Source organism: Gastrolobium bilobum, unplaced genomic scaffold (genome assembly GCF_033153095.1).
Source record: "Gastrolobium bilobum isolate Gb01-03AN ecotype WA unplaced genomic scaffold, APGP_CSIRO_Gbil_v1 utg8637, whole genome shotgun sequence".
NCBI classification, from domain to species: Eukaryota; Viridiplantae; Streptophyta; class Magnoliopsida; order Fabales; family Fabaceae; genus Gastrolobium; species Gastrolobium bilobum.
This window is the reverse complement of record NW_026898325.1, coordinates 434,729-445,145: the sequence shown is the minus strand read 5'-3', so window position 1 is coordinate 445,145 and position 10,417 is coordinate 434,729. Positions and strand designations below refer to the sequence as shown.

The 10,417-nt window shown below is 31.1% G+C and overlaps 1 protein-coding gene across 2 annotated transcripts; it reads left to right on the top strand.

Moving 5' to 3' along the window:
• The first annotated feature begins 6,454 nt into the window (after positions 1 to 6,454).
• Positions 6,455 to 8,089, top strand: LOC133314894 (thaumatin-like protein 1). Of its 2 annotated transcripts, XM_061516420.1 has the most exons (4): positions 6,455 to 6,547; positions 6,641 to 7,310; positions 7,804 to 7,892; positions 7,926 to 8,089. In XM_061516420.1, exons 1-4 carry the CDS (start codon positions 6,499 to 6,501, stop codon positions 8,066 to 8,068), a joined length of 951 nt encoding a protein of 316 aa, XP_061372404.1. In that variant the 5' UTR covers positions 6,455 to 6,498; the 3' UTR covers positions 8,069 to 8,089. The 2 variants fall into 2 exon arrangements, with proteins under 2 accessions (XP_061372404.1, XP_061372403.1); XM_061516419.1 differs by having other exon boundaries at positions 7,804 to 8,089.
• Positions 8,090 to 10,417: the final 2,328 nt, after the last annotated feature.

Sequence of the window (10,417 nt, the reverse complement as noted above, 5' to 3'; positions counted from 1 at the left end):
GAAGAAAGAGTTTTGAAGCCTTTGAGCCGGAGAGAGATAGTGTTTGAATTGAGGGGAGAATTTTGTCTGGTTTGACATATCATAGTTAAAAAAAGTAATCTTTTGAACTGGTTTTCTCTTGGTGCTGCTGACTTCAAGATTATGTTTGGATGAGAACCTGTTTATGTTGTGTTCATAACTGTTTCCTTCTTGGAAAAGTTATATTTTTGAACTTGATCTGTTGACGTTCAAGGCTTTTCCTGTAAAATTCCCTTGTCTCCTTACGAAAACCAAGTCAGAGTATTGTACACTCAAGCTAGATGCCTTTTTACTTTCTTTCTTCTTCTTTTTTGCAAAAAAGGAAGGCTGCCAATTGAGGGGTACCTAATCCCCTAACCTATGTGGCAAATTTGTATTAGATTGTCATGTGTTATGTTTTTATTAAGAGTATATTGACATTTTGATTACTTAATTCGAATTAGATGACCATAAAAAAATGTACCACATTTGCAAATAAAGCTCGTTATCTATTGTAATGGATTTGCACGGGTGATATTTTGAAAAATTTTACTATTTACATGACTTTTAGTAAAAAAAAAATTTGAATTTGTAGCAAATAGACCACTGTTCGATTATTTTAAGGGAACATCACCATCAGTCATCCAAAGGAGTAAATTCACACTGTGCATGCATCCATACTTAACATTTTTCTAGCACCCCCATCATTAAATTTGTTAAAGCTGATATAACTGTCGATAACTTATACCATGCATAAAAGCTATCCCGCACTTGTGCTTTAAAAGTTTGGCAAGAACCTATGATGTATTTAGTTATAAAAAACTGTAAAGCGAACAATTTCAGCATCCGAGTGGCATTAAGAAGAGTGGGGTTCTTAAACCAATGCCGATCCTAAAACGGTAGCGGTGACTACTCACAGGGACCCACCGTTACTCACTATGGTCCATCAACCATTCTGCATAATTCACGCTCGGAAATCTTGGGGCACCGTGCCTTGATTCTTGTGTCCATACGAATTGCTACTTTGCAGTTTGCACTCGTTTCAGGATGATTCTCGGAGGGAATAGATTAAACTGAAAAAAGAATAAATGATATTTATAAGCATGTATAACTGATAATTAGAAAATCATTTTAACTTAAATTTTTTAATCTTATTTGCATTTTAAGAAAATTTTAAATAAATATTAACTTAAATGGAAAGAATTTATCTATTTTTCTAAAAAAAAAAAATTATCTGAACAAATTTAAGTTATTGTTTTGACTATAAGTAATTGAATGAAAAAAAAATTAAATGTATGTAAATTTCATTTATAAATTTGTTAAGTAGCAATGATTAAATAGAAATATTAGAATAAGTTAAGTTTGATAGGCTAAACCGAATAATCCAATAAAATGTGCAAATAGAACTAACAAAAATTGGGTTTAAATATATTTGGAGATAATATGACAGGAGCTAATTAATTCAGAGTGAGTCAAGTCAATTTAGTAATTTAATATTTTTATTTTAAAATATTACTCGATAAACCTCAAGGGATGATACAGATAGTAATTGAGCTTTATCAAACGATCGAATCACAAGGTTGAAAGTTCTTTGGTTCGATTTCCAGATAAAATATTTTGGGATCAGTAACAAAAATCTTGCACTCTATGGCTTAAAAAGATTAATTTCAACAAACGGATGGACGCCTTGGAAAAAAATAATACTGGAGTAATTATATGATATGTGAAGGATTTATTTTCCTTTACTCTTTATGATGTAAATTAATATTTTTTTTGTAAAAAAATTTACTTATTATTTTTTAAAATTTAAACTACACTAAAGGGGGAAAAAAGTGACGAAGTAAGTAAATAAAGTTTTTAAGTATAAAAAACATGAAGATTTTTTTTTAAAAAAAATAGACTATTTAAGCTAATGTGTTGGCCCATTCAGTTGATGACTTATAAGCGCATTTGTTAGGCTAATAATTTGCTTGGCAACAGCAAACAGCACATTGAGCTTGGTTCGAAAGTTTTTAAATTATTGCATGTTAATTTGAATTAACACATGTAGAAATGACCATTTTCAAAGGAACAAACATTCTTAATGAAAGCGAGAAAAATTCTCATTTCATTTTTATCCAAATCTAAGTATAAAAAATGACTTAACTTATTTAATCTCAGAGTCAATATGTATATTTTCGTTCCTAATTAACTTAAATTGATTTACACCCCTTTTGTCCTAAATATGTCCGGATTAAACTTATTTAACATAAAAAATATAATATTTTTAATATTTTTATTTAATTGTAACGTAATGAACATAAAAAATGGAATGATCATTTTATTTCTCCAAATTTAGAAATAAACATATTCCGTTTTATTTTCAATCTCATTCTCGTTTCTCTTCATTTTCCATAAAAAGCATTCCCTCAAATTAAATATGAACCAATTCAATCAAGTTGTACCGTATTATTCTTTTTTTCTTTTTTGATAAGCTGTACCGTATTATTCTTATTCGTTTAACAGTGAGATATTATTCCATTAGTGTTCACATGAGTATAGATTTTCGTCTTTTCGATAGTCTTAAAGGCGCACTCTTCATAATATATTTAAGATACAGCAGTCTTAATCTCGAATATAAAAATTAAGGTAGAAAGCATACAGACATCCTCATCCTCAACCATGAGAGAATTTATGGTGGACCGGGACCACCATTTTTTAGGTGGTCCCCTAGTATAAATGGGAGGGTAAAATTGAAAAAGAAGAAAAATAACAAGGGTAAAAAGGGAAAGAAAAAATTAGTGTTGTGAGAGGGAGCACCAAATCATTGGGTGGTCCTGAATCATAATAAATATTTCCGTCAACCATAACATTAACTTCCTATGATTAATTGAATTTATTTAACTCCTTTTCAATCAATTATAAGAAAACGAGTCAGTATTTATATGGATACCATGTAAAGAATCTTGGGATACACCACCCCAAAAGCTAGCTCAAAGAGTGAAAGTACCCAAGGCCTTATAAACTTCACATTAGTTGTTCTTCAACCAATGTTGGACTATATATCTCAACATTGACTTTTGTTAAAAAAAATGACAATGATGTGGGGATGATGATCATGATAGTTAAAAGTCTGATTTAAATATGCGCTTTTATGCTTTTATAATTTTTTTTAATCAAAACAATTTTATCAAGATTCCAAACGTTTTTACATTTTTTATGATTTTTTTTTACGTTAAAATTTTATACGATATTTTATTCTTCTTCCTAATTTAGGTAAAATCTTCATTATTTTTTTTTTTATAAGTAAAATCTTCATTTTAACTACCATTAAGGACGTGAACAAATAGTCATTGTAATAGTGGGAAATAATTTATAATAGTAGATTTTTGTATATCAAACACTGTAATTGATTGGGTTGTTTTATTAATTAATTATTAATTTTCAATAAAATATATAAAAAGTAATGGTTAAGAATGAGTATAAAATTTAATATATATATATATATATATATATATATATATATATTTTTGGAAATTTAATATTTTTATACCGCTTTAAAAAATTCCTACCACTTATAATAATAAGGAAAATATTTTCAGCATTGGTACAATGCTCAACAACGAGATAAATTGTAGCGTCTTCTTACATTGGATTCGCTTTTTCTTTCAACAGATCAATTATCGGGTGCTTTTACGGAACAGATCCATAAAATCAGACGAGCGTACATTGGTGAGGCCATGACAACTATACGCGGCAAGTCCCACCAAGCATCAGGCCTAGCAAGCCATTAAAAGTGGCCCAACAACGTCATAGCAAAGACTCATAAAACCAGGTATTTGGTAACTCCCATGCGGTTCGATCCAAATTCACGAGCGAAGTTACTGTGGTTTGGGAGAAAAAAAAATTAAGAGGGATTGAGGTGAGAGAAAAAAATAAAAGATTGAAAAGAGAAAAAAAAAATTAATACAGGTGTTAATTTTTAAATGAAATAACCATGATGGTCCTGGAGCATATTAAAATTTTTCCAAAATCAGACTGCACAATTTTAGCGGATTTATTCAACTACAGACAATTAATTTTTTTTTATTTACTGTTTTATGTAATCAAATAATAATGAAACCATTTATATAATATAAAATTTTTAATTATGATTAGTTTCATTTTTTTAAATAATCAATATAATTATTAATACACATACAGCAATAACGTAAAAAATGTATAATTTTTTTTTTAAGTTTTACATTTATCATGTTACAAGACAAAAAATATATTCATACGGACATATACAAAAAGAGAGAGAAAGTAAAATGATGAATGAGAAAAAAAATCATGTGGGCCCTACATCTTAAATGTGTGTGTGGGATCATCTTTCCGGGTCATGTAACATGATAAATATAAAATCTTTTTTTTTACACGAATAAATTCTATTTTTCATGAGCTGATATGAGTTTCGTTCCTTGCTAACTAGACGTGTAACGAAATGGGTCAGATGACTTGTCAAAGCCTGCAGCTTAGCCTGTTTTTGGCCTATTTCGTTTTAAAAACATTTTAGACTTGAGCTCATTAAAAGACTTGTTTAGAAATAAGTCACAAGCCGATTTTAGCAAGCTTGGTCTCTAAGCCTCAAGTCCGACTCGTATTTTTCAATACATTATATATTTTTTATTTGTAATAACAATATCTTATTATTTTTTAATAAATTAATATATTATTATTTTTTAATGAAATTATATCATATGGTTTTTTAATTTTTCGCAATCTTTCCTCTTTTCACCTGATAAATACATATTTTCTTAACCTCAATTCCTTTGTTGTCGCGGCCATCGCTCTTCTCTTTTCCTTCATTTGCCAAATTTCATTACTCTTCTGCCCCTTTCTCAACTTGTCTTTCCTTCCAAACCATCCATCTCTCTCCATTGACTTTCATAGTTGATAGTAAGTCCTCATTCTTTATACTATTTGTTCTTTTTTTGTCTCGTTGGCAAAATTGCTTCTTTCTAAAAAAATTATCAAAAAAATATATATTATTTGACTTACGGGTGAGAGTGTAAATGAGTTGAGTTGAGCCAAACTTTAATTTAAACAAGAAGAGCCTATGAAAAATATTTTGAGCTTGGGTTAACTCATTAGCTTGCTACGACTTAAATTCTAGGCTTGACTTTGCTTGTTTATAAAAAATTAAGGGTTTGGCTTGAGCTTGACTTAGGTCATTTAGAATAATAAAATGTATTTTTTTCAAACACACATACGTCCAAATGTTGAAACTATAAAAATATCAAATTATGTATTCCTTCATCAGATAAAAAACAATTATAAAACTCATTCAGTCCATATATATTTTAAGATCGAATAATGAGTTTCGCAATTTTTTCTTAAACATTGATCAAACTCGTGAAATAGAGAATGTGGGGGAAGAATATTTTAAGAAAAATATGTAATATAAACTAACCTTTAAAATTTCTTCTTAAACTTGCGACGACTTCACCGTTAATAGAATAAGTTATCGAGACTCTAAAGCTTATTATATTATAATCTTCAAAGAAGAATAGAGAAAGAGTATTTGAGTTTGGTTAGTTACTTATGTAGTCAAAGACAATAGTAAAAAATTAGGGTTAGAAATACAGGATTAATGAATTAGTGACATAAAAATATATTATTTATTATAATAATGTACTGGGCTAGCTCATGGACTTTCGAGACAAGCCTCGTTAAATCAGGCTTGTGCTTGTTTGCTAAACAAGTTTTTTTTAAAAGCTTGAACCTGTTCTATCTATTAAACAAGCCAGAGCAAGCCAAGCTTAAAGCAAGTTAAATCCTGGGCCCTTGACAAATAACTCGGCTCATTTATATCCCTACTAACGGATGTTTTATGCATCTATATATCTTGTAAGCATTCTACTTTTTTATCATTTTTTTTGTTTTTATTTCCAACAATATATTTAAATTGTTAATATTTTGGATTATTGTATGCATAAAAACATATATATTTCACAAAGTTAAATACACAAAAAAAAAAAAAAAAAATGATAACCTATATTTTAGGGATTGCAACATGTCATTTTTAAAGATTTGATAAGTCAAATCAAACATTATATTTTGTAAAAATAAGTCAAATTAAATTTATAATTTGACTTTTATAAAACTAATAAGTCGACAAACTTAAAATAATTTACACCACCCTAGCCGATTTAACTCAGTTAGATTAAAATCTTACTTGCTCCGAGTCATTTGCACGCCTGTTGCTGACTAACCTGTCGCGAAAACACTTTACCTCGTTTTGTGGACAGTGAGCTACTCTTCAATGCTTAATCCAAACCCTTTTTCCATTTGGCATTTGGGTATCCTGATTCCTAGTACTATTCTCAGTCTCCAGACTCTCCACTACCATCATCTCAGCTAACCATTGTAGCCATCTCTTTCACATTTCACACCGTAACATAACCCAGTTGTGAGTCTCTCACATTGCTCCTTTGCTTTTACTTCCTACGAAACCCATTTTCCCAAGCAGCACATCTTCTTATGGATTCCTTAATTCTTTGCTGTTCCCTGCTACTGTTTACTCCTGCAGGTAAAAACACTGTCTTTGTTTTTCTTTTTTCTTTTTTCTTTTCTTACAATACTAGATTTTGGTCTGGCTTATAATATAACATACATATGTCAGGTGTTATGGGTGCTATGTTTACATTTGTAAACAAATGCGACTACACAGTGTGGCCAGGTATTCTTGCTAATGCGGGTACCCCAATGCTTGACACCACTGGCTTCGAGCTTCCAAAGGATACTTCCAGGTCATTTCAAGCTCCCACCGGCTGGTCCGGTCGATTCTGGGGCCGAACCGGTTGCAATTTCGACGGATCCGGTTCCGGATCCTGTCTCACTGGCGACTGCGGCTCCGGCCACCTCGAATGCGACGGTGCCGGAGCATCCCCTCCGGTTACGCTAGCTGAGTTCACGCTTGGCACCGTCGGCCAAGACTTTTACGACGTCAGCCTCGTGGATGGCTACAATCTTCCCATGATCGTTGAAGGAACCGGCGGGTCGGGTCTCTGCGCTTCAACCGGGTGCACATCGGATCTCAGCTTGCAATGCCCATCGGAGTTGAAAACCGGGGACGGAAGCGCGTGCAAGAGCGCGTGTGAAGCCTTTGGTAGCCCTGAATATTGCTGCAGCGGCACGTATAGTTCGCCGGCGACGTGTAGGCCCTCCGTGTACTCGGAAATTTTCAAGTCTGCTTGCCCCAGTTCGTATAGTTACGCTTATGATGATGCTTCCAGTACCTTTACTTGTTCTGCTGCTGATTACACTATCACCTTCTGTCCATCCTCTCCCAGGTAAAAACGCTAACTTTCTTTGTTCTTTTTTTTTTTTAACTCTATTTCTCCTAGTACTATTTCGGAAGCATTCTTGATTATGTGTTTTTTTTTTTAACTCGTTGTAAGATGGCTTTATGCTTTATTATGTGTTATTATGGATCTCTAAAAAAAAAAAAAAAACTGCAACTTGTGACCATATTATTGCAATTTTTTATTTTTTGTAAAATTCTTCCAGTGTGCCACTGCCACTCAGAGTGGTAGGTGGTTGCTTCATATGGCCAAAGTTAAACTTTTTAATGCTTCTGTTTTAATAAGTTAATTGTTTGTTGCAATAATATTAATGGTTTGGTGGGTTTGCTTTTTATGGTGATGAATTTCGTCACTAACAAATCAGAATCATAAAAAAAAAAAAAAATTACCAACCATATTTGTCAGGAATGAGAAAAATGCTTTATTTATTTTTTACTGATAATAAAGAAATTGAGGATTGGCTAAATGTATGATTTTGCAGTCAGAAATCTTCAAGAGATACAAATCCAACGAGTTCAACAACATCACAACAAGGGTCAGGGACAAGTGGATCCGCGGGTACGGAACAGGGTGTTGGGTACTCGGTTGATGGGTATGGTTCAGGGTCGGGTTCAGGATCTGGAGATGCCATGCTAGCAGATGGGTCATATTTAGCCGGTTTGGCCATGGGAGACTCTCCCAGGATGTTCTCCTTCTCCATGTTCGTCTTCTCTGTTAGCTTTTTGCTTGTTGTCTCCTTGTTATAGCTGCACTACCGTAGTACCATTCTCATCATCATCATAGATTCATAGCTTTTGCTTGCTATATGATCAATGGGTAGAGGATTTTGTGGGTTTAATGGGTTCATGAATTTTGGCTTTGCCAGTTAAGCTGGCAGATTCTTCCTCCTCCCAAAACACCCACTTTGAGATTGTTAAAAAAAAAAAAAAAAAAAAAAAATCATGTGTAATACGTAAATTGTTTGTTTTGATTTAAATTATATATATTTTTTAAATTAATATGTTTTACACTTTAATTATTTTAAAAATAGTGAGTTTCTTAAAAAGTAATTTTATTTTTATGTTTTTTATAATTCTAAACATGACTAATTTTGAATTTTAAAAGATAAAATAAAAAATTTGGGTCAAATTTTAAAGTTGATACTATGACTCTATGAGTGTTGACAATTTAATATTATTTTTTAAAATCTAAAATCAATAATAAGTATTTAAAATTGTTGCATGTAAAATTCATGACAAGTACATAGAAAGAAAAAAATACTTTTGAAAAATTGGTTATAGTTGTTAATTAACGTTAAGAAAACCGTTTATATTAACGGAAATAATACTCTCCTGCTACAAGATAGTAAAAATTTTTTCTACACAAATTCATTTTTCGTGTTAATTAATTTTTTTTTAATATTAAATATGAGACCCACATTTAACTTGTCTCTTTTTTTTCTCTCTTACTGTTTTACAACGTAAGAAAACTTGAACTCTTATATTAAAATCAATTAAAGATAAAAAAAATTTCTTTAAAAGAAGAAGAGTGTAATATGTTAAAGAAAAAAAAAACTACATAATTGATTATAAAACATTTATTCTAAAAAGGCAACGTAATTTATCTTTGCATTTGATTTATGAGAAATAATACTCTCATGCCACATGAGATACTCTCATTTTCCTACGTAAATTTGTTTTTCGTGTCAAATAATTTTTCTTTTCTTTTTTAATATAAAATATGGGACCTACATTTAACTTCTCTCTATTTTTTTTCTCTTCTACAATCCTACACCATAACATAAGAAAAGTTAAACCTTGATTTATTTATCTCTCCATCAAAGTTTTTCGGAGTTCTATGATAGTGCGGGGTTTATAAAGTAAATAGCAAACATATTTCAGCAATTTTGGGTTGGCTTTGTTGGTTTCACTTCACATGTAGAATAACAAAATAATTGTTTGTGCTTGGGGCGTGGCTTTATTTTGGTTTCTCAGAAAAGAGAGGAGAGAGAGAGAGAGGAAGGTTTCAAAAAGAAGGTGATGGACCCTCTGCAAAGAGTACTATTTTGGTTGCACTAAAACAAAAAAAAGGGTACTATTTTGTGTCTGGAGGTAGGGTTCACTTTGCGGGTAAGACAAGTAGTTTGCTTGACTTTTGCCCGTTGTTTGTTATCAAAAGAAGGAATTTTGAGCAGCATTTGCTGTGAGATAATCATATAAATAGAACTTGTGGCTGTGGGTGGAAAACAGAAAAGGGGAAATTGAGACGATGCTACAGTTTGCATAGCAAAATCTTTAATCTTTAGTTTCAATATAAATCTCGAACGCTCTAATACAAACGTAAATTCCCGTATCTTATTTTTTATTTTTCTCCAAAAATAAAATTGCATTCTTGTTGTTTCTCTCCGGCTAACCAAAATATGTTTTTAATGAGTTTTACTCTTTTTATTTTAGTTAATGTTCACTCACGAAGTTAGTTAAATAGAGTTAGACTTCATAATTTTTTATTTTCAAGATTAAAGTCAATAAAAAGATTATATGTCTTGTTGAAAGCTAAACCATTCTTGATTTCTTGTCAAATTTTTAATTGGTGTTGTAATCAAAGGTGTTAAAACTTTTCTTCAGCAATTCTCAAAAAGAAGAATCATGTCGTCCAAATGCTGCAATAGAAGGGGACCACCAATCTTAATCTACATGACTTTAATGCCGGTTTGAGATTTTCCGGGGTTTTTTATTAGGTTAAAACTTGAATAAGCTTTATTACTCTTCAATCCTCTTTCTTGGTACAGATCTTTTAAGGTTATTACACAATAATTAAGAAAGTAATTAAATGAATTATTTAGCTTTTAAAAATATAATATGAATATAGAATGGAATTAGGTGAACTCTATCCCACTTAATTACCCCATTTTTCTTCCCTCTCCCTTAGAAATTAGAGGCATCAGATAGAACAATTTTATGAAACTTCATTTTTTATTTTTATTTTTCACTAGAACTTTCAAAGTTAAGAAAAAAAAATTGTTATCTCGTTCATCTTTACTAAAACTTCCAAAGAATTATTATTTTTTCTATCACAAAGTATCCAAACAAGGATATAGTAACTTTGTTCTATTCCAT